Source organism: Gobio gobio (genome assembly GCF_949357685.1).
Source record: "Gobio gobio genome assembly, chromosome: 16".
NCBI classification, from domain to species: Eukaryota; Metazoa; Chordata; class Actinopteri; order Cypriniformes; family Gobionidae; genus Gobio; species Gobio gobio.
Genome location: NC_137109.1, coordinates 26,880,098 through 26,905,946, shown reverse-complemented (window position 1 = coordinate 26,905,946; position 25,849 = coordinate 26,880,098). Strand labels below are relative to the sequence as shown.

Here is a 25,849-nt window from a genome sequence, read left to right as displayed (position 1 = left end):
CACACACCAAACCAACTGATGGTTTCCATTATTTGCATGCTTGGGTGCCTGTCGCAGATGGAACACTGATAAAGGTATTGAGCGGTTGAGTATGACAGAGCTGCTGCATTTACACTGACGTATGGCCACCACATCTACTACGACTCTGGATATAAGAGAGGTGCTGACTGGTGTGTTTGGCCTGATTTATCTGCAGATAATTTGAGATTATGTGTGTCAGTCCATACAGTAACTCTCCCCTACCAATGTCCTATAATAATTGGGGTTGAGAGGGCATATTTTCCCATTTACTAGGGGTGTAACGGTACACGTATTCGTACCAAACAGTTTCGGTACAGGACCTCCGGTACGGTACACGTGTACCGAATGCAATCTTTAACAGTTAACAGTCGGCTTGTTTTACGCGAGGTTCGAGTTCCCACACAAACATATGAAGCATTCTGTCCATTTATCACGAAATTCAAACGATAAATGCCGCTTTGACGCTCTTTAATGTGACGTGACAGATCACTGTATAAATGTGTCAGTTCAAACCAGCAAGTGAACGTGATCATATCTTCCTAGTAAAAGAATAAACATGAATTAATATCTTAATGTATGCTGAGGATACATTACAACTTACTGAAACGTATCATATATCGTGTAATTGCTCAATCAGTGTTTCAACGGTTGAAAGACGTCAATAAAACAGCTTGTCCACAGCTGGTTCTAGAGAAATGAACTCTTTCACTAAATACATGCACTTTATTAGCCTATTTATTCATAATATTCTACTTAACCTGTTAGGGATGTCTTGATTATTTAATGAATGTTTAAATAAATCTGTCATGAAAATGACAGCCACTGTGTAGCCTATTTGATTATATTTCACCAACGAATTGAAGTAAAAATATCATTTTATAATTAGATTTAGAAGTTAATGCAAAAACTGCCTTATGTGAAGTTGTTTGGATACAATGTGTTATTTCAGTGTTGATTATTATATCTAAAAATAAATAGCAACTGAATTTATGCTAATAGTTTGGGCTCTGTTGTTAACCTTTAATATTATAGCAATGTGCGAGTAAGGGCTCCCTATATAGTTTAAAGCATTATCTTTAAGAAACTTTTAGTTATAATTGAATAAGGACAGACACAATTTGTTCAGTAAACGCCTGTGTAATTAAAAAAAAGCAATTTTATGTTTAGTTTTCCTGCTGTGACTTCAAAACCGAGGTATGTACCGAACCGTCAGTTTTGTGTACCGTTACACCGCTACCATTTACAAATATTTTTGAGCAAATCTTGTGTGTGTGTACAATAAATAATCAATATTTTTTGGAAAATACAAAGTGTTGCAAGAATGAGTTCTAAAATGTGTAAATACGTTTTTGTGTTTTGTACATTTTTGAATAGGTTTTTGGTTAAATTTACATTTAAATTTGGTTGATTTTAATCTATTTAACTCTTCTTGTCATATTTTATTACCATTTTCTAAACTATAGCGAATAAACAGTGATAATTTGAGAAAATGTTGAAGGCGTCTGAATAAATTTTGGTTTGACTGTACACAAGATCAGTACACATTAAAAAAAACGTTGGGTTATTTTTTTTAACCCAACCATTGGGATACACAAATTTGGTCACACCATGTTGGGTTATTTTTAACCCAACATTTTTAAGTGAGTAATACCTCACTCATGATTTTTAAGCTTTTATGTAGATTGTACTCAACTCGGTTCTCAACCCCATCAGAAGCTTGATGGTAGTGATGCTGAAGTCATGTGATTGTGATGTAGTCTGTTTATAGCCTAACTTTATCTTTTTATTTCTACTGATTGCCTTTAGGCTCCAAAATTCATATTCAAGTTGTGCTCATTTTTGCAGACTATCATGATGAACAGCCACAGAGCTCATTTTCTGTAATAATCCAAAAGCAAATGGAACTTTTTTTTTTTGTCAAGGGAACAAGGGTGCATCCTTGCAGTGCTACATATTTATGAGCAAATGCAGAATAAATATTGTGTAAAATAAATGTTCATTTTGGCAATATATAATATACTTTCTAGATATTTGCATCAGCTATTGAAAAAGCCATATCGATTGACCACTAGCATGAGGTTTATTGATCCTTGCATCGCACTGGACTTACTGTTGGTTTTGAGGCGAGCAGGTTCACTGTTTCTGCTGCCTGCCTGGTTGATAGCCTTGACGAAAAAGATGTAACGGGTGCCGCTCTGCAAGCCGTGGACTGTGTAGTGATTCTGCTTGATATTGGGCACAATCATCCAGCTATCTACCGAGTTATACAGACCTGCAAGGCAAGAGAAAGAGCATAACATTAATGACAGAGGTCAATGCAAAAACCACTACATGTAATTAAATGTTTGAACACATTATGCTTCTGAGGGCCCTATTTTAACCATCTAAGAGCATGGTCTAAAGAGCACGGCAAAATCCACTTTTGCTAGTTTAAAGGGTTGTCCCTAGTCTCTTAATGAGTAATGGGGGTGTTTTGGGCGTAACATGCAATAAACCATTCAGAGTCTCATCTCCCATTCCCTTTACAAGCCAGTTGCGCTCACGCCATGGCGGATTTGCTATTTATATGGCGGAATATAGACAACTTCAACCTAAAGAGTCAGTTTAAATGCATGTGTGTATTGCCACCAGTGTTGCCAGATTGGGCGGTTTTGAATTTGATTGTGCGGCTCGAAGACTCTTTATAAATAGAACTAACTCTAAGAGCACAGTTGAATGACTTGAATTGAAATCGAATATATGACTCCTGTCCATCATCGATCGTGTGCACACTGGCCTGATCAGGACATCTGCACCTTTTAAACCGTCTAGACTGCGCTCTACTCGTCCCGACAGCTGCTGAAAGCAATGATTAATCCATTTAGACTGTGTTAAGTTCTGAGTTATGTTCTACAAATATGTACTTCACGAATGACATAACTTTACTGTAGTTCTGTCTGAAGTTAAAGCACAACACAAAGGTAAACGCATTCTTGTTAATTTTTTGTTGTAGGATTATTGTACAGTATCAGTGAATGACACATTTTGGCTGTGGTGTGTGCAGTAATGCGTGTGTAATGCCTGCTAATTATGTTGTTTATTCCGATCACTTAAATTGGGCACTTTTTTGCTTAAATTCGTTTAGTCTTACTGTTGACATTTGAAAATGATGCATGTTTTTCCATGGGTTAAAGTTTCCACTTGGACATTTTAGTCATGCATGACTGTATTTTAATGTATATGCCCTGTTTTGATCTGTTTTCCTGGGAAATGTATTTATTTTCAGGGGATAAAATGGTGCTAATCAATCTTGATTGACATGGCAATAAAATTATATCACATTATTTTGGCAGTTCAAATTTTAGGCGTTTTTTTTTCTTGGATTGGGCAGGTTTTAGTGAGCTTTTGGGCTGGAAATCGTCGACCCAATCTGGCAACACTTAAGTAGGTAGCCAATTTCATTCGTCATTAATCCAAATAGGTAATTCTGATACATGCAATGACTATCCATTATTGATAGCCTGGATGCCAGCCGAACTTAGCCCCGCCCACAACATTTTTACTCGGGCAGTTCGGTCTGGACTTGATCCATAGAGAAGTAATTATGCCCGAACAGAAACTGTTCGGACCAATGAAATTGTCAGGGCAGGCTTTAGACGATGATGGACAGATGATCAACATTAACGTAATCATCCAAGTCATCAAAGGCGCTTGGGTTGAGTTTGTTCTAATCCTAAACGGAGAACTTGTTCGTATATGCATTCACCTTTACTATTTCTCTCAGAAATGATGATCGTGTTGGTAAGTACTCTTTAAGTACTCTTTATTTAAGTGTATCCTTAAATTCTTTTTTTACAACGCCGGCAAAGATCGTTTACACTCATCTTTTTCTGCTAGGCTACTTATTCCAGCGTGCGTGCAGGTACAGGGTTGCCAAGTTTTTACAACAAAACCCGCCCAATTGCTAACGTTCCTCTAAACTAGCCAAAAACAAGCAAAATAGCTTTCCAGGGGGGTTCTCCGGGAAAAAAGCATTTGGGGGGTAAATTATGTGTTATTTTGGCAGGGCAGGCAGCTAAAAATCGCATTCCTGGGTCTGTATGTCACATAATTGGGGTCGCTTCAACCCGCGGACATGGCAACACAGTGCAGTTGAGTTCTGTTGACATTTGATAACTAACGTTATGCGTCGCTCCGTTGCTCTGATTGGTTGTAGGTCTATCCAATTGAGGTCTTTCCTGGTTCGGTTGAAACACGCCCCATAATCACAGCCCAACGGAGCAGTATTAGACTCATATTCTGAGTAGAATTGAGTATGACGACGTCAGGCTACATTATTGCGCCTATAGGCACACATTACTAACGTGCCCTTTAAATAACACAAAAAATACTGCACTATTGACTTTGGACCAGGTTTTTGTTGGTCAATGGCGCAGTCGTTTTCAGTTGCCTAAAAATAGCAACGCAGCAACCAAATGGGCGCAAATGCTATTTAAACAACGTGGCACAGGACGTGAAAATGATAACTACGTCAGGCTGAAACTAGCAAAAAACACTTGAGTCGCACCTGATGCCACATTGTGTATGATAGGGCCCTAAAAAGGGAATGGTACATATGAAGTTCATTATTCAAGGCATGTCTATTTCTGTTTGACGTGAAAGCACATATAGCACCCGTTCGGAGAGAGACTCAGGATGTTTGCCTCAGGCAAACAGAGATGCCCCTCAAGCCAGTTTCTCATGGTGAACCATTTGCCCAGAATGCCCTTAGGAAACATCAACACTTTCATTAAAACCACTGGCATTTCAACTCAAGGTATGCCAACTGTGTGCCAGACAAATATCAACAAGTAGCCTACTAAATAAAAGTACATATACTATAACTTTAGTATCCACAGTGCCAAAAGTTTAGGTACTCCTAGTTGTGACCATATACAGCTCCTTATTGTTATTTTCTTTTTTAAATGAATAAATAAATCAATTATAATAATAACAATAATAATAAAAATAATAGTGATGATAATTCATCTAGTTTATAATAATGATGTAAAAATAATAATTAAGATAATCCATCTAGCTTAATAATAATAATAATAATAATAATAATAATAATAATAATAATAATAATAATAATAATAATATTAATACTACTACTAATAATAATAACAATAAGGTTACACTTTATTTTAAAGGTGTCATTGTTATAGTGTAATTTTTTTACTGAGTAAACTACATGTACTTACTAAAGGGTTAGGATAGGATTAGGGTTTGGTTGAGGGTTAGTTGCATGTAATTATGCATAATTTACTGTTATTCCTATGGTAAGTACATGTACATGTGTTACCCAATATAATAATAATAACATAATAATAATATATTTAGCTCCTGGCCATCCTGCTTTCTAGATCAGTATTAGCCATTAATAAAAATCTATATTGTTCAACCACTAAAGAAAATAGCTTTCAGCCAGTACAAAATGTCCCTTTCGCAAAGACATTTACGGCATCATTCAGCCGAATGGAAACCGCATGTGCAAGGATTTGTTGCCTGCTTATAAATGCAATTGCACATTATATCTGTAAGTATGAAAAAACTTTTCACTGGATAAAAATGAAAGAAAAGCTTGAAAATTATTAACCATTTGCTTCCACCATCTGCATAATTTTTCACGATAAAAAAAAAAAAGAAGTCATTTGATCCACGTCCATAACAAAAAAGCTGTTTGATGTTGTTGTTTGATGAATCGAATTAGAATAGCAGACTACAATATGCAGCTTACATTGTAAATTCTCCGCTGTTGCTTGACATTCAGAGGGAGAGAGACTTCAAAGAGGGGCAGATGAAGGTATGTGTCACTGGCTAAAAAAAAAAAAAAGCAGTGTGAATAGGGATCCTGGACTGTGCATAAGTGAGTATGTGTGTTGGCAGATGAAAGGGAGCCAAAACACAAGACTGGAACGGGGCTGCTCCCAATACTGTCTACAAATCCAAACTAGCCTTTGATGCTTCTGTAGTGTGCGCGTATGTGTGTGTTGTGCTTCCATGACTGTGCATGTGCTTAGATGTCATCTATGCCAATAGGACACATAAGAAGAATTAATCCTGGTGCCTTACGAGTATTTACTGTATGTGCATGTGATATGATTCCACAAGAACACTTTATACTTTTTCCTACACCCGGAAAAAACATACGGTCACATTCACTACAATAATGTCCCACTTCTCATCGGTGGCCACCATGGACTGTGTCTTCATTTCACATTCACATTCTTGGGCAGCTCTCCAAAGCCCAGCTTATGAATATCTTAAGGTACAAAGACCTAGGCGTTGGCAGTAACCTGACATATAATAACGCCCTAAAAAGCAACAGAAACCCTGCAGCATAATCCACCATTTTACGATGGCCAACGGCATCATGCAAACATAATATGACACCTAATCAATGCCTGGCTGACCAGCCCTGTGATTTGAATTTCTCTTCAGATATAGGTTGACCAAGACTGAGGATAAATCATAGAAGCAGGACAGGAATATTGCAAATATTGTGAAAATGTTGCAGAAACAGATGGCTGCGTTCAACTTTAAGCATGATATTTATGCAATAAGGTAAGATACATCTTCAAGACTAGATCTACATCCTTTCTAAATCATAAACCTTGTGAAAACAGCTGTATGCCATTACAAAATCTGTCAGGATATATTTAGTTATGCATAAAACCATTGCACAAATGGTCTAAATTTTCCTAAAGGTGCAGTACTGGACCAACAAATTGTCATCAAACCATAATTTGATTCTGTCTACCTTCTAAACACATTATTTGGACCTCAAATAAGCAAACAAAATGTTTCTCATTAGTATTTTTCCTTAAATTAAATGTGTATATAGGTATTTTTCTTACATGTCAGAGCTGATTGCAGTTTCTTCATCAAAACCAATTCATATGAGCTCCACAATCAATACTTACATTTGAGAATGAATAAACATATATCTGACAGCTTAAGGTCCCCGGCTGTCTGCAGAGGCACTGAAGCCATAACCAGACCAGAATACAATATAATGAAAAAAGTTCTATATAGAACATATAGATACAAAGTTATTACAATATTTTTGATCTCGTAATAATTTCACAGTTACTCTCCAAATGAATGTAGAAACAACTTAAAGACAGTATATTTTAAATATTTGTTTTAATGACTTCTTTTTATGAATGAAGGCCAGTATCACTGAAACTAATACACTGATGTGTCTATTTATTTATTTATTATTATTTTTTAAACATTAATGCTAGTCAATTAACATTTCAGTACAAATGAAAGTTATATCAATTTCAACATTTATAAGGTATTAAAAAAATTACTTTTAATTGTATGTGAACTTAACACAATCTTCACATAAACTCATTATAATAACAGTTACAATCTTAACTTAAATATATATTAATCCTTATTAAGGCGAGACACTACAGGTGAAATGGGAATTTTTTTAAATTACAAGAAATCACTGTGAAACTTTTCCAGTTTATTACTGGCATAAACATAAGAAAAAAATGTATTACAAGTTTTGTGTAAATTAATGTTTTAATATGCAAATGAGGCCTTATATACTTAAATATCCGCTAATTTGCATACATTTACAAAAACTGGAAATTGGAAAGGTCCATGTTTAAAATTCTTGGTTCTATTTGTTGACATATTCGAGGAGAGGGCTTTTACAGAGGGGATTCTGGATATCTTGTTTTGTGCTTTAGTTAATTAGAGAATACTTACAATAGCCTTAAAGAAATCAATTTTCGCCATGTTTTTTTTGGAGTAAAAATACCTATAACTCAGGATAGGAATGATATATCAACAATTCCCTCTGGAAAAGCCTTCAGAATATAGTTCAGTATAAGACTGCTAAAGTTGGTGCTTGTAGGTGCTACTGAAGTGGATATATCTGACTCTGAGTGTGAGAGAAAACTCATTTTGAGAAAACAGCCTTTAAAGTTTTATATTGCATAATTGAATACATTTCCATGAAACCCCCGACATATAAACAAAATATATATTCAGTTCATTAATATCAATAGTGTATAATATAAAAAAAAAAAATGGAAATTGATACATGAATAAATTATTAATAGCAATAGCCTCAAGCTGAAGAGAACTACCTTAACAAACACACACAACAGTCACAAAAACTGCAGACGAACTGTCCCTGTTTGTTGTATATGTCCATCTATAACTATTTGAATCTAATTCTGATGGGGTTTCATCGTCTAATATGTTGTTGTTGTTTTTTTTTTACTACCTCTTGCTACTTGGTCTTTTCTGTGAACGTTTATGAGCTGATTTCGGCGTTGCCGTTGTCTGCATTTTCTCTCAGGCGGAGAATACACAAGGAAGCGACAGCGTGTATCACATAGTGAGAAATTCACATTGACCAATCAGATGTTGTTTTCGGCTGCAAACTTTCTCAGTTGGTTAGTTCTACAAAGGAAATGCCCATATTTGGATTAGACAGCGCTGTGTGTGAGACTGAAGGCTTTATAATGATACCAGGCATGACATGTTTCTGTGAATCGGGACCTCACGTTAGAATAACTTTTGATGAATTCGGGTAGAAATCTAAAGGCGCACGTTGACAAAATATAATGTAATAACCACCTTAATGTGTAATGTTGACATTTCTTTATTTTGACATGAAAGCTTACTTGTTAAGGGAACAAACTGGCCCAAAATCTAAAAATTGACCACTGCATGAAAAAACAATGTTTTCACCTGCTGTGTCTCGCCTTAAAGCTACAAATTTCTCTGTTACCTTTGTTCGTTGATTAACAGTATTGACAGACATCACAGCAACTGTATTAGGCTGTTGTCACTTTAAGTTCTGCCGCTGCCAAACATGACGCGGATCTGATGTGCTGTCACGCGGATCTCATTTTCTCACAACTTGTTAAGTTCATTTAAGATGTTCTTTAACTCATTTAAGACTGCTCTTACGAGAATACTCAACAAAACGGGTAATATATATCTTTTTTTTAATGAAATATCTCAAAATATATTATTTTGGGTTGCACAGAAGTATGTATCCCTTTCATTTCTGACGTACTGATAATACATACACAGTGTAAAAAAATGTAAAACACTATTTCAGTCCTACTTCAAAAATGTCACGTTTATTTCAATGTTGCTTGGTGTTATTTTGTAATTACTTGCTGTTTCTTTTGTGAAATTTACTAGCAATTTCTAAATGAAAATGGTTTCAAAGTAAATCATACTCGTTTTTTTTTTCAGTATAATAGCTCTCTTAATGTCAACACACTCTCTGCGTGGGTTTGTCTATATACAAGATTTGTTGAGTTTTTCAAGGTTGCACAGCCCATTGAGGACATGCATAATCAAATAAACAAGAGTTTTGCAGGAAAACAGACCATACAGACCATAATATAGTCACTTTTTTATACTAGTTTGACCTCATTGCTGTTTACAACTTCGACCACAAGTTTGCTGGCCCTCATAACATTCACGTCTCACCCGTTTTCTATAAACTACCCATGAGTCACGGCACACATCCTTGAGCTAGAGGTGTGCACGTCAAATTAGGTGATGTGGCCTGTTTCCTCCACAAGGACAGCGGCATTTGCATACTGTTGGCTGCAAGTTAGCATGCCGGTCCGGCGGCTTGTATCACTATCAGTCAATGTCACAATGAGAGCGGAGCAAAGAGCATTAGCTCGTGTCAGATCTAATCAGGGCTGATGTCAGGCCAGTGCCCTCACTTTCACAGGCCTGACGATGAAGTCTGCAGACAAACCTGAGCCGCTGTTTTAACAGTACCTTGAACGACTCTCTTCCTAAATGACAAAGCAAAGAAGGTTTCCTGCCTTTAAGTCTATTTTACAGCTAATCTCTTCTATTAGCTTGAGTTTTGGCCGATGCATATGAATTCTGGGCACGTTGAATTGATCACAAAAGGTTGGTTTTCCAGTCATGGCAGCTGTACAATTACACATATTGGACTTGAGTGCACTGCAGGGGAAATGTATAGATTTTTACATAGCACATGACTGTTATTTTGTACGTCAAAGTAACGCTGCTGGCATGCATGCTGGCGGATCACAATAAATGATCGTTATGAAAAAGATCCTGCATGTTATCCAGCCTGAGCCCTTGAATATTATGCTTTTACTGAAGGCTTGCAAAATGTAATACACTTTTGCTAAAGGGAACATAAAACAAGCCATCAATTTCACTGGCCTGCAAATATGAAAAACAATAAAAAAAACAACAATATACAAGCATTATTCCATTAAAAATGCCTTGCAACTACATATGACTGAACCTCTTCACAGAAGGAAATCCATCTAAAGCTGATAGATCTTGACTGGGGGCCGGAGTATGTTTTGGAGCCACTTTCCCTGACTTGGCCAACAGCTGAGAAAATGCATCAGCAAAGGCTCACATTTCCTCTCATGGGAGTGAAGCATACGCATCTAAGAATTGCAGCATTTAGGCATCCACATTCAAAGACGCAATGCTGTAAAAAGGTCTGGGAAGAAAGTATTGCTCTCCGTTTTTGCGCCTGTTTGTTCGAATCCCCTGAGGAGTCTGCGGTAGCTCTGTGGATGTTCCTGGGCCTCTAAACTATCAGCGGTTGAAATGAATATACTGTGTTTGTTACTGAACCGGGATGAATGGAAACTGAGGAGAAAGTGAGCGAGAGAGCGACAGAGGAAAATGCTGTCTCTTTACTGTTCAAGCCCAAACATGTTATGTCTGTCTGAGTGATTCACTGGCCTTCAAGCAATTAAGCAACTCTTTCACTTCACAGACACGAACAAACTAGACTTAGTGCTTTTATTTACAAGTGCATCAAAAGAAATGGGGGAACATGTATGTGTTAAAAAAAATGCTATGATTCCTTTGGAATTTTTATGGGTGGATAGCAGTAGTTTTGGCACGTCAAAATAATGAAAAATATGAAATAAAATGCTAAATGTAATATAAAAATAAAATTATGTCTGTATGATTTTTTTCTTATAGAAATTAATACTTTTATTCAGCAAGAACACATTAAATTGATCAAAAGTGAACTTTGATTTCAAATAAATGCTTTCTATTCATCAAAGAATCTTTGATTATCACGATTTCCCCAAAAATATTTTTCAACATTGATAATAATAAATGTTTCTTAAGCATATTAGAATGATTTCTGAAGGATCGCGTGAAGGATCATGAGTAATGGCTGCTTAAAATACAGCTTTACCATCACAGGAACAAATTACATTTTAGGATATATTAAAATAGAAAGAAATATGGTGCCTTTTAATGCATGTTTGATCAATGAGTGATCTTGAAAAAAGCCTTGGTGCATACGAGACTTCTTTAAAAAAAACATTACAAATCTTAGAGACCCCACATTTCTGAAAGGTAGTGTATATAAATCAAATAAATTGAAATTAAGTAAATTAAAAAAACTAATTGTCACATCCATGTTTTCTATAATATTTAGGTTATAATGTTTTATTGGTAACACTTTACAATAAGGTTCGTTAGTTAACATTAGTTAACTGCATTAGTTAACATGAACTAATAATGAACTGCACTTATAAACCATCTTTGTTAATGTTAATTTCAAAATTTACTAATACTTTATTAAAATCTTGTTAACATTAGTTAATGCACTGTGAACTAACATGAACAAACCATGAACAGCTGTATTTTTATGAACTAACATTAACAAAGATGAACTAATGCTGAACAGAGGTGTTGTTCATGGTTAGTTCATGTTGTCTAATGAATTAACTAATGTTAACTAATACAACCTTATTGTAAAGTGTTACCGTTTAATTAAATTTTTTTTCCTATTCAGCCAATGTAAAGTCACTTGATTTCACTAGCTGCTCTAATGCAAGCAAAACAAGTTGAAAAGCATAAATGAGGGGTTAATGGTAACAGCGGGAGCTACTGTGCTGTGTAAGGCATGTTTTTAGACTCACTGATGAAGTTGGTCTGCCCAGTATAGATGGTGTACTGAAGCTCATAGGAGGTGACGCTGAATTCATCTTCAGAAGTCCAGTGCACTGTAATGGTGTCATGAGAGGCCGTGCAGAGCTCTTCACGTATAGAGGGAGGGTTGGGTGCTGGAAAAGAAAGGAAGAAACAGTGTATTTCAGGATGTATCGATTTGGTTCCACAAAAAGGATGGCTGATGTAATTCTGGCCATATCCTAGATACACAGTGCATTCATTAACTTTGTACTACATACAGGGAAAACACTTGTGGAAGGTGGTTTCAGATTTCTCACTGATTTTACCTGTCAAGTAATCCAGTCCTTCCAGGATTTTTTTCTCTCTGGAGAAATCAAGGGCAAAATTGTCAAAGGCCTCGTTCAGATTGACGTCTGGGATGAGGACCTGGGAGGAGGCAGTGGCCATGGCAACTCTGGGTGGAAAGAGAGACACTGGTTATTAATTGATAAATGTTTCTATTTACAACAGTCTATTTGCAGGCTATAAGGCCGGATGTGGTTTCACCCAAAGTGACAGAATTATAAACAGACTCTGTCAGCACTCAAACGCATAGAAATGTGTGTGACAAATTCAAATAATACAGAATTTCAGTAGTTACAACTAAAAACACTGACATTTTAAGGTTCTTGATAAAAAATTGGATTCTACAGTAATACTCAACAGAAACAAAAATGCTGTTGACCACACTCCTTGATTTATACTGCTCATTTAAATATTTATATATATTTATAAATATATATATATATATATATATATTGGTGGTCAAATCGATTAATTGCGATTAATCACATCCAAAATAAAAGTTTTTTTTTACATAATATACTGTATATAATGATTATGTGTATATATAAATACACACTCATTCATGTATATATTTAAGAAATATTTGCACGTTTATACTGTATATATATAAATCATTGTTATTATATATAAATATTATATATTTAAATAAATAATCAACAATATTTTAAAGTAATGCCATGTAGCCTTCAATTATTGCTATATTATTCAATATTAAAATATTAATTCAATTTATTTAATTAAAATTTCAAATTATAATAAAAATCAAATCATAATAATAAACAAATAAATAATTAAATAATTTACTATATTATTTTATTAAGATTGCATTGTTTTTAGGTACAAGTTTTTAAGTAAACAGTCACAAATACAGAACAACAACAAAAACATTAAGAGCAGTAAGTACTTTTTTTTTTTCTCGTCAAAATCTTTGTTTTATTAATATAGCCAGCATCAGGTCTATTAGGCTGCATTTCCACTGTCTAATGCGCGGATATAATATTGCAACATTTTATTTGTGTACCTGTTTACATTTACTTAAGACAAACTGACTGTTTACATGCATTGCTCACCAAGACAGGCATTCTTACCAAGAAGTGCATTTGACTGTTCACACACACAGCTGTGTCACTGTAAGGCATGTGCGATTGAACACATGCAAGCATTCGAAAGCAGCCAGTTGTCATTTGATACTCATAAATCCAGATAACAGCAAAGGTTTGATAGACGGCAGTCAGAGAGCATCACAGCGTGGATAGTGTGTCACCAACACAGACCCTGCTTTGTAAAACGCATGACACCACACAGTCTTTCCCCACACCTGAAGCTGCACAAATATTGTTAAATATTGAGTCCTGAAGGCATATTTTGTATTATCGTGAATATAAGCCACAAGCAACAGAACTGAAAGGAGGGGGCGGCACCAGTAAATGTGCAGAGTAGCTAAAAGTTGCCTTCACGCCGGCAGCGTTAAGACATTCTGGCAGAGGCAGTGACGGTGTTATGTGTGTGTGCAGGTCTCACCTCTCAGCCACATTCCTGGCCGTCTGGAGGAAGCGGGTGTGGTCGTTCTCCTTCAGGCTGTGCTCAGCCTGTGTGATGAGGGCACTCGAGCGCTCCAGACACTGTCTGCAGTTCGCAATCTGCTGAGCCAACTTCCTCAACTTCATCACCTAAACCCACACACATGCTTATTAGAATCTATTCACATTGTTATATGAGAGATAAATGTATGGTGCTGTTATCGCAACTTGCTAAGCTATTTATATTACATATGTTTGTGTTCTCCAAGATGTTATGAAAAATAATGGACCCTAATGGAGCTTTTTATCAAAAACTCATTATCGCCGCTTGGCTCATCATCATAGCTAAATGATCCCTTTGCCTTGTTTGGTTTTTGTGTAATTACAGCAGAGAAACAATAAAGTGATGGATTCTAATTCTCTAATTATTAAAAAAACAAAGAACGCTCTTTAAAAACTCAAATAAATGCTGAATTAGCACTGTTAAAGACTTTGTCCAAAAGGAAAATCTAAAGCATTTTTCATGCTGTATTGGATGTCTGTAAAAAAAAAGAAAAGAAAAGTAGTAAGCCAAATTAATTTCACAAAGTCTCAGAGATGTTAGCAAGAAAAGAGTATGGCCAAATTCAGACCGATGTGCAAAGAATCTCATTTAATGTTGAAATAGCTTTAAATGTTTAATATTTCTAGTGTCTGGCTGGATAGCTTTTCAGATTTCCCCTGTCCTTCGTGTATAAAAATCATCTTTCTGCATTAATATAGAATTTAACTGATATGTGAACAGAAAGTTTAAAGTAACAATTTATTTTAAGTTTAATTTTGATCAATTTAGTGCAACACTTGCTGACAAAAAGTATTATTAGTATTACTTACTTATTTATTGACTTTTTAATAGTAGTGCATAATAATATATTTTGGTTTGTGCCCATCAAGATTGATTACAAAAAGAAAATAATCAAATGGGATGATTTTGGGGTGCATTTGAGCTGCAAAGTATAATTCTCAAAAATAGCCATTACTATATCCCATGCTTAAATATGAAACATACTGAGTTGAATTAACAGAAGAAAAAAAAATAATTCAAGCAATATCAAGCAATATTATATATACTGCTGCCATTATATAAAATACTCATAGCATGAAATAAGATTTTGCTTATACCGCCCACATTACCTGACCACAGATTCACTATGAATTAGCTTGACTTCATATAACCGCGTGTTTTATGTGCGTTTCTGTTGCAAGGGAATGAGAGACATTAGCTATGCTTCCTCAATAAGCCAGTTAAATCGGTTAAGCAGGATCTAGCCTATGTCACAGTGTAATTCAATAGAGGAATGGGACGTTTGACAGGAAGGAATCATCAGAAGCATTCAGATAAATCAAGAAACAAGGAGAGAAAAAGACGTTGCTCTGCGCTGCAGTGGATTGCATTAGATCAAATCCGAATCTGACCCCATTTCTTAAAGACAGCTTCAAATGATTTGCTTTGATCAGATGGTTTACTGCCAAAAAGTTTCCGGACAGCGTTAGAAAAATAAATAGAAAATCATTCCAAAACAAACCAGGCTGAACAGCTAAAGCCTTAGATCAAATCTTACAGACACTTTGCATCTGAGTTTATGATTCTAAAAGCCTCCTTAATACTAGAGTTATAGGCACTTTGTGCTGGAGCTGCATTACTGATGTTTGCAAAAGGCCAGACATAATCTCATGTTGCAGGCTGTGCATGTCAACTCAGGCTGATGGACACTTCTGATGGAGATTACTGACTCTCACATCACACTACCCTAAAGCAGAGAACCACAGGCTTGTCTCGTGGCTCAAATCCCTGCTTGATAAGAGTGTGAGTGCAGGCTGTCAAGTTAAAGTGCCTGTGTGCTGCACGTTCTGTCAAACACAAATAAAACCACACACTCCACAGATGAACTGGAGCACAACATCAGATTCAGTTTTAGTAAAGAAATAAGGACAAAAGTATTGTTATTTTCCTACAGACAGACAGACAGACAGACAGACAGACAGACAGACAGACAGACAGACAGACAGAGAGGCAGACAGACAGACAGACAGACAGACAGACAGACATACAGATAGACAGACAGAATAGATAGCTAGATAGATAGATAGATAGATAGACAGACAGACAGACAGACAGACAGACAGACACACACACACACACAGACAGCTAGATGGATAGACAGACAGACATAATAGATCAATAGATATACAGATAGATAGATAGACAGACACAGACAGACAGACAGACAGAATAGATAGATAGATAGATAGATAGATAGATAGATAGATAGATAGATAGATAGATAGATAGATAGATAGATAGATAGATAGATAGAGACAGACAGACATAATAGATGATAGATAGACAGACAGACAGACAGACAGACAGACAGACAGAATAGATAGATAGATAGACAGACACAGACAGACAGACAGACAGACAGACAGACAGACAGACAGACAGAATAGATAGATAGATAGATAGATAGATAGATAGATAGATAGATAGATAGATAGATAGATAGATAGATAGATAGATAGATAGATAGATAGATAGATAGATAGATAGATAGATAGATAGATAGATAGATAGATAGATAGACAGACAGACAGACATAATAGATGATAGATAGACAGACAGACAGACAGACAGACAGACAGACAGACAGACATACAGACAGAATAGATAGATAGACAGACACAGACAGACAGACAGACAGACAGAATAGATAGATAGATAGATAGATAGATAGATAGATAGATAGATAGATAGATAGATAGATAGATAGATAGATAGATAGATAGATAGATAGATAGATAGATAGATAGATAGATAGATAGATAGATAGATAGATAGATAGATAGATAGATAGATAGATAGACAGACAGACAGACAGACAGAATAGATGATAGATAGACAGACAGATAGACAGACAGACAGATAGACAGATAGAATAGATAGATGGACAGACACAGACAGACAGACAGACAGACAGACAGAATAGATAGATAGATAGATAGATAGATAGATAGATAGATAGATAGATAGATAGATAGATAGATAGATAGATAGATAGATAGACAAACAGATAGACAGACAGAATAGATAGATCGATAGACAGACAGACAGCTAGATGGACAGACAGACAGACAGACAGAGAGATATACAGACAATAGATAGATAGATTAGATAGATAGAATAGATGATAGATAGATAGATAGATAGATAGATAGATAGATAGATAGATAGATAGATAGATAGATAGATAGATAGATAGATAGATGATTATCGAGGCCTGATTTCTGTTACAAAAGGGAAGCTTCGTAAGTAAAGCCACATGGCCAGAGTTCGCTTCAACCAGCCAAGCGTCCTGTCATAACTTCAACAATCCTGTTTAAGTAGTATCTTTACACTTAACTGCACCCTCACTCGACGGCCACCTCACTTTGGCCTGTGGACTTTCTGACAAGATCTTTACTCATTACTCAACTGCACCAGCTTAACATTAACATACGCTCAAAAAGGGGAGGTTTTAATTCACACAGGGAAAATATGCTGTGATTTCCCCAGCCTTTTCTTCATCTTGTCATCAGACGACACATCACCTATCTCTCCCCACAGCATAGGGTCCAACAGAGCCTGACAGTCTCTCTCTTGATAACAGGGGTAGTGACATGTTCAAAAAGATGTGTTAGAAATGTCAGCTCTGTATTTGTGCGGCATGTGATATATTGTCAAGAATCAAATTCAAATAGGTTTCTCTAAGTGAGCGAAGGCTTGAGCTCTGAAAATTTTTCAGTTTCTCTCTCATGTGTGTGGTCTTAAAGGAAACATTCACCAAAAAATGAAGTCTGTCATTTTTCATCATTATTTTCTCACTCTCATGTCTTTCCAAACCTGTATGACTTTCACTCTTCTGTAGCACACAAAAGATGATGTTTGGAGGAATGTTTCAACTGTTTTTGTCCATACAATGAAAGTCAAAGGGTACAAAACAACACTGGACCACACTGACATTCATTATATGGACAAAAAAAACAAACATTTTTTCAAAAAATCTTCTTGAATGACACGAGTGTGATTAATTGATTAAATTTCTATTTTTAGGTAAAAAAGTAAAAAAGCGAAAAAGTTTTAACTTCCACTTTGATATGTATAAATTGAAAAGCAACTCGACAACCTTTCTAAATATGAACCAAGTGCAAGATACAAATCTAACTTAAAATCACAATTCTGGCCACCCTAATTTGTCTCGGTGGTGCAAATAGAGAGAAACTTTACCTTGGATTCTTTGATCTTGACAGCAATGACCTGTTTCCTCTGGCGAATTATCTCCACCAATTCATCACACTCCTCCACCAGCTTGGCTTCATGCATGGCTGTGTTCACCTGCAGATAAGAGAAAAGAGTTTCATAAAGAAATACAATGGCACTTAATCAGTCCACTGGGATAACTAAGTTTCCCCAGCCTATCTGCTTCAGTGTATGCAAAATGTCCTGTCTGGAGTGATGTGGACCATGTCATTACGGAAAGGAGACATATAATTCAAGCTCTATCCACTTTGGTGTTTATCACACATACATGCACGCACACCTGACTCACTCACTGACTCTCACTTACTCACTGACTGACTGACTGACTGACTGACTGACTGACTGACTCTCACTCACTCTCACAGTCACTCACTGATTCACTGACTGACTGACACTCACTCACTGACTGACTGACTCTCATTCACTCACTGACTCACTCACTGACTCACTCACTCCCTCACTCACTGACTGACTCACACTCACTCACTGATTCACTGACTGACTCACACTCACTCACTGATTCACTGACTGACTGACACTCACTCACTGACTGACTGACTGACTGACACTCACTCACTCACTCACTCACTCACTCACTCACTCACTCACTCACTCACTCACTCACTCACTCACTCACTCACTCACTCACTCACTCACTCACTCACTCACTCACTCACAGATTCACTGACTGACTGACACTCACTCACTGATTCACTGACTGACTGACTGACTGACACTCATTCACTCACTCACTCACTCACTCACTCACTCACTCACTCACTCACTGACTCACTGACTCACTGACTCACTGACTCACTCACTGACTCACTGACTCACTGACTCAGACTCACTCACTGATTCACTGACTGACTGACTGACTGACACTCACTCACTCACTCACTCACTCACTCACTCACTCACTCACTCACTCACTCACTCACTCACTCACTCACTCACTCACTCACTCACTCACTCACTCACTCACTCACTCACTCACACTCACTCACTGATTCACTGACTGACTGACTCTCACTCACTCACTCACTGAGTGACTCACTGACTCACTCACTCACTCACTCACTCACTCACTGATTCACTGACTGACTGACTCTCACTCACTCACTCACTCACTCACTCACTCACTGATTCACTGACTGACTGACTCTCACTCACTCACTCACTCACTCACTCACTCACTCACTCACTCACTCACTCACTCACTCACTCACTCACTCACTCACTCACTCAATTTTCAATTTTTCAATTTCAAATTTGCTTTATTAGCATGACTGTGTATCACAATGTTGCCAAAGCATTAACATATTATATATAAATAATAAAAACAAACAAATATATATATACTATATATGTACAGATCATGTCACATGCAGCACAGTAAATAAGTCACTCAAGTTCATCTCCACAAGTGAGTAGCTGAAGCTCTGGAGAGTTAGCGGTCTCTATGGTTATGAATGGCTAACACATATTGTGCAGCGAGTGCGGCTGTGCTCTCATCTTCTCCAAGCATGAAGGGTATTTTCTCATTATCACTCAGTTCAGTGAATGATGGAATCAGAGTTTCAAATCTGGCCAGAAATGTTTCTCTCACATGCTGATATTTAGGACAGATTAGCAGAAAGTGTTTCTCGTCCTCTATTTGCTGTAGATCACAGTGTCTACAGATCCTCTGCTCTCTCTCTGTCCATGTGTGTCTGTGTCTTCCTCTCTCTATTTCTAGATCATGGTCACTCAATCTGTATTTGGAGAGGATTTGTCTTTCTTTAAATTCTTTAATTACTAGATAATTGGCCAATTTAGTGGTTCTATTTAGGGTTGAATAGCATTGGAGTTTATTTTTGAGTTCAAAATGTGTTTTTAGTGATTTATCATGGGTCTCTTTTAGATTTTTGTCAATTTCTTTAATAATGGTTTTGGGGTTGTAGCTGTGGTCAATCGGGGCTTGAGTTTGATGGACTAGTTGGAGAGCGAGTGTGTTTAGAGGATGAGACTCTGCTGAGGTTTCATTGGCGAGGAGGGCTTTATATTGGACTGACTCTGGATCAGACTGATGGAGGTGAAGCCAGAACTGGACACATCTCTTCTGGATCTCAATGTCCAGCGGGTACAGGCCTAATTCAGCCCTGCAGGCGGCGTTGGACGTGCTTCTGTGGACCCCTAAAATGTTTTTGGTAATTTCCAATTGTAGTTTTTCTATTGAAGTTTTATCCCAATTTTTTAAATTCAGTACTGATCCCCAAATTTCACATCCATATAAAAGAATTGGTTTTATTATTGAATTATATAATTTTATCCAAGTTTTTATGGGTATTTTTAAGTGACCGCATCGTGACTTTATAGCATAGAAAGCCCTCCGAGCCTTTTCACTCAGTGTTTTGACAGCCAGACCAAAGCCTCCCGAAGCGCTGATGTCGATGCCCAGATAACTGTAGCTCGTGCTGTGCTGGAGGACCTGGCCTTTGTAAGTGAACGGGTGTTTGTGTGCCTGAGATCTGGCCTTCTTCTGGAACACCATGACTCTGGTTTTGTCCAGATTGACTGTCAGGGCCCACTCGTGACAGAACTGTTCCAGCAGGGCCAGGCTCTGCTGAAGGCCCTCAGGTGTGCGGGACAGCAGGACCAGGTCATCCGCGTACAGCAGACATCTGACCTCTGTGGGGCCGGGGACAGTAGAGTGACCTCTGACCTCTGTGTGGCCGGACTGTAGAGTGAGGCCGGGGACAGTAGAGCGCTCCAGCATTGATGCCAGATCATTAATATAGATGTTAAGTAGAGTTGGACTCAGACTGCATCCCTGCCTCACTCCACGTCCCTGCCAGAAAAACGCGGTTCTGTGGTGGTTGATTTTCACTGCACTTTTACTGTTGGTGTAAAGGGATTGTACAATATCAAATGTTTTTCCGCCAATGCCAATTTGTAGGAGTTTGTATAGTAAACCATCATGCCAAATTGAGTCGAAAGCTTTTTTAAAGTCTACAAAACATGCAAATATTTTTCTTTGTTTGTTTTTGATGTTTTTGTTGATTAGAGTGTGAAGAGAATAGATGTGGTCACTCACTCACTCACTCACTCACTCACTCACTCACTCACTCACTCACTCACTCACTCACTCACTCACTCACTCACTCACTCACTCACTCACTCACTCACTCACTCACTCACTCACTCACCCACTGACTCACACTCACTCACTGACTCTCACTCACTCACTGACTGACTGACTCTCACTCACTCACTGAGTGACTCACTGACTCACTCACTCACTCACTCACTGACTCACTGATTCACTGACTGACTGACACTCACTCACTCACTGATTCACTGACTGACTCACTCACTCACTCACTGATTCACTGACTGACTGACTGACTCACTCACTCTAGCATGGAAGAAACCGAAGTGCAGATGTCTTATGTATGGTCTATGATTGCTTTCAATGCAGTCAATAAATTCATCAAACATAAGCATCATTATACTCTAACTTTATTTGGAAATTGCCCAAATACAATGTCAATTTAACACACTTTTGTTAACCCAGTCAGTCCACTATGGAAGTGTGGCATTTCAAACAAAGTTGACAATTTATTATCTTTTTGATTATTTGCTGTTGTCGATCCCATAATGCCTGCCACAATTCTACCTCTCAGTTACACTAGAGAATAGATAAATAAATAAGCCAGAGGACACATATAGTTGTCTGAAGCACAGCTACCATCTCTCCCTATCCACCAACATCTCTGAGCACTCTGGCTCAGTGGACGAATGCAGTGATGGATGTCTCCTGCTGTTGATGTGTTCCTTATCAGACCTCTTAGCACGTCGTCCATCCACTGGGGATTAAATACATCCCCCATAGCTTTTCTAGGGACTACAAAGGGCTTTTCTGAGGATGGTAGGGATGTGATGTGTGACCCCACTTTACTGTGGTGCCTGCACCTAACCGGCCTGACTCGCCTCACACTTTGGCAGATTCATGCTGACACCTTTAAAATTTGGTGCTGCGCACAAACGCTTTGTCTGCACATTTAGACTGTCCTGGACTGGATTAACATTTATTGGACACTTAGGAAAGATTGTGCGTCATTGTCGATTGGGGTCCTGTACCAAAAAAAACCTGCCGATTTAGTCTGCAAACCCTTACAAACACTTATGCTGAGTCTTTAAGGGAGTTTATATATATATATATATATATATATATATATATATATATATATATATATATATATATATATATATATATATATATATATATATATATATATATATATATATATATATATATATATATATATATATAAATATAAATATATATATAAAAAAAAAACTAAATGCAGGTATTTGCACAAACCCCATGCATAATATTTTAGCAATATCCATATCCATTTGCAAGTGACTACCAGTAAAATGTATAAAAATTTGGGACCAAATGTATTCAGACACTTTGTCCTGACCATGTTTTGCTTAAGTGTTTTTTCTTAAATTGCTAATGCGACCTTTTACACCACAGACTGAACAACATTAAGCATTGCTTGGTAATTGGTTGACCTAAATTGGTATTGTTTAATTGTGTACTTAAATTTAACCGCTGACAGCTGATTGGTTGATTGTAATCCATTACATACCTTTCTATCAAAGTTATCTGACATTATCAAAATGAATTTGTTCTGACACAGTTTTTATTACCATTTTCTAAACTATAGCGGATAAACTGTGATAATGAGATATATATATATATATCTCATTATCACAGTTTATCCGCTATAGTTTAGAAAATGGTAATATATATATAACAATCCAAGAGTAAAAAACCCACACACATTTTTTGTCTTGTTTTCCCGTAAAAATATTGCAGGATTTTTAAACCAAGATACATTGTGTTAGACAGTAAAAAAAAAAAAAAAAAAAGACAAAATAGACCATTGATTAAGAAAACTATGTTTGCCGTCCACCAACACAGGCTGTAAAGGGATTTTTTTTGCACATTTAACCGAAAAATAGAGTACACTAAAAGCAACTAAACTAAAGCAATGTCTGCACATCTTTATGCAAGTTATTTTCGGATTAAGCCCAGATGATAGTGTGCACTGCATGCAATGACTGCAGCAAGACTCATTATTGACAAGGCTCATCAGTTCCTGACCTTTATCTCTTCATATTGCCACATCTTTAATCTGCTAATCCACAGGGCAGGAAACACTGGCTGCTATAAAAAGGCTGTTAATGAGCTCCAGCGGTTCATTTTGGGTACATAAACAATCTAAGTGCTGTTGAACAGATGCCACTGAGCAGAGGTCTGATTTGATTTTTTTGCAGCTCTGATTACTGTGTATCTTTCCCATATGCTGACAGATGGGGCAGGTCTGAGTGCTCTAAGTGCACGGCTGTAGGCGCTCCTATGGGGCCTGTCTCATCACCGGAGAGTCCAAGTGGCCCTGTTAAAAATGGATGAGGGAGAGGCATATGCATCACAGTGTGGCGGCCCTCATTGCTGCACAAATGTCCACTCGGTGGAACAGCAACAAAACAAAGCGTCCCTTTGCACCACAGGCCTAATAAACCACAGTGGCCCAGAGAGAGCACCTGGAATGTCAAACAAGGGAGTGATGGAGTCCAGGCTTCAAATCACTAAAGCTAAAATGGAAATTCCCAACTGAAAGTGGAAAGTTCCCCAGACACCTCCAGTCCCCTGACAGCATCACTCATGAGTTATTTATACACTGGACTCTCTTAGGACATTTCCTAAGACACTTTTGTCTAATGGAATCCATAGAAAACTTTGCCATAGATGCTATGTTTCAAATAAAACTTACAAAGGCTGTAAACATCTCTGCAGATGTTCCTCTGATACTACACGAAAGCCGAAGGGTCTATTTGATGTGTGTTTTCATCTGGATAACATCATTTGTAGAGAGTTTGCATCTGTAATACATTGCATTCATTCACTGTTGAATGGTAGTTGGACTATATTCAAGAAGTTGTTTCTGTGTGAATCTGCTTTGAGATTTTTCAGATGTTAGCAGATGTGACCCTTGAAACAGAAAGTGATGCGTTGCATATGAGGCACTCACTGACCAACATTTTAATAGGTCATACCCAACTATATACTATAGGGGAAAGAGAATATTATGGATTTAAATATTATGGATGTGGGTTCAATACACATTGGGCCCTATTTTAACGATCTGAAACGCAAGTGTCAAAGCGCGAAGCGCAAGTAACTTTGTGGGCGGGTCTCGGCGCTGTTGCAATTTTCCCGGCGGGATAAATGGCTCTTGCGCCCGGCGCAAATCTAAAATGGGTTGGTCTGAAGTAGCTTCATTATTCATAGGTGTGGTTTGGGCGTAACGTGAATAAACCAATCAGAGCGTCATCCAACATTCCCTGTAAAAGCAGGTGCGCAAGTTCCATTATGGATTGCTATTATTATGGCGTATTTACCGGGCGCACGCCAGGAGCGGTTCACAGCCAAAGAGACTGATGTGCTTGTAAGAGCAGTGAAAGACAGAGAAGTTGTGTTGTATGGGGATGGGAGAAACCCACCCAAAATAGCGTCGGTTAAACAGGCGTGGGAGGAAATAGCCACAATTGTTTAATCAGCTGGCATCCCCAGGACGTCGCACCAGTGCCGCAAGCGCTACAATGACATCAGAAGACGGGGAAAGTCCAAGCGTGCCAGCATCAATCAGGCACGCCGTGTAACGGGAGGTGGATCTGCCTCTACTCAGGACCTGACGCCAGCAGAGGACATCGCTGCGTCCACCCTCAACGATTTTTTTTCCTGGTTCTTGACGGACAAACCAATTTGTTAGATGTCCTTATATACATATATGTCTTGCCAGAAGTTGCCACTATTGGGCAAACAGGTCTCCTTAATTATTAGACTACAATTAGCCTGAATAATTTGTAAGCTAGATTTATGCCTATTTTTTCACATCTTCGCAATGATTTCCGTCATCTCATGTGTTAATATTTTTTAGTGTAAATTTATGATTTGCAAAAATAACTGTTGCATCTGTGTAGATTAGCCTACATGAGCAAAGTGTATGCGCGTTGTGCACGCTATACATTATGGTCAAGCATGCGCCCTTAAAATAGCATAATGAACAACGCGCAACGCGCCACTGACTTTAGACTAGGTTTTTTCTGGTCAGTGGCGCAATTGTTTAATGGAACAGCAAAATAGCACCAGGGATTGTTTGCGCCGGAACACGCCTCCTTTTTTGCGCTGAACCGCCCAGGTAGCGCAAGTTCATTCACTAGTTTAGCGACGTGCTTCTGTGGAGGGAAAAGCGCGCTTTGCGCGGGTGCAAAATAGGAATGACACATGCGTCGGTGTACAAAGTCAATTGCGCTGGGTGCAAGATAGGGCCCATTGACTTGAAAGTCAATGTTTTATACACGTTTTATAATATCTCAGTGTTCTTAATGTGTTTGCATGACGCACTAACTGAAAACTGCATATGAAGCTGAATATGCTGCTTAACTTGAACCAATCTAACAGCTTCCTGCCTCTCACATATGGGCTGTCTGGTGAAAATGATTGACAGGAAGAAAGCACCTCAAAGTCTTTTAGTTGGCTAAATTGGGTAATGGGGCATTTTTTAAATTACTACATAAATCATTTTATTGCACAATCACTTTCTATTTACAGCATATG

General features: G+C 37.6%; 2 protein-coding genes across 7 annotated transcripts in view; one reads left to right on the top strand and one right to left on the bottom strand.

Moving 5' to 3' along the window:
• mid2 (midline 2) overlaps nucleotides 1–25,849 on the bottom strand; it is a 218,015-nt gene that overhangs the window by 17,252 nt on the left and 174,914 nt on the right. For all 6 annotated transcript variants that reach the window (XM_079839415.1, XM_079839414.1, XM_079839416.1 and 3 more), the window contains 5 exons: nucleotides 18,142–18,249; nucleotides 13,840–13,988; nucleotides 12,300–12,427; nucleotides 11,982–12,125; nucleotides 2,132–2,293 (listed from right to left, as the gene is read on the bottom strand). In XM_079839415.1, the coding sequence (XP_079695541.1) occupies nucleotides 2,132–2,293; nucleotides 11,982–12,125; nucleotides 12,300–12,427; nucleotides 13,840–13,988; nucleotides 18,142–18,249 (691 nt within the window). The remainder of the gene's footprint in view (nucleotides 1–2,131; nucleotides 2,294–11,981; nucleotides 12,126–12,299; nucleotides 12,428–13,839; nucleotides 13,989–18,141; nucleotides 18,250–25,849) is intronic.
• Nucleotides 1–25,849, top strand: part of LOC307140158 (uncharacterized protein) — a 338,069-nt gene that overhangs the window by 233,946 nt on the left and 78,274 nt on the right. The gene's annotated exons all lie outside the window — the stretch shown is intronic.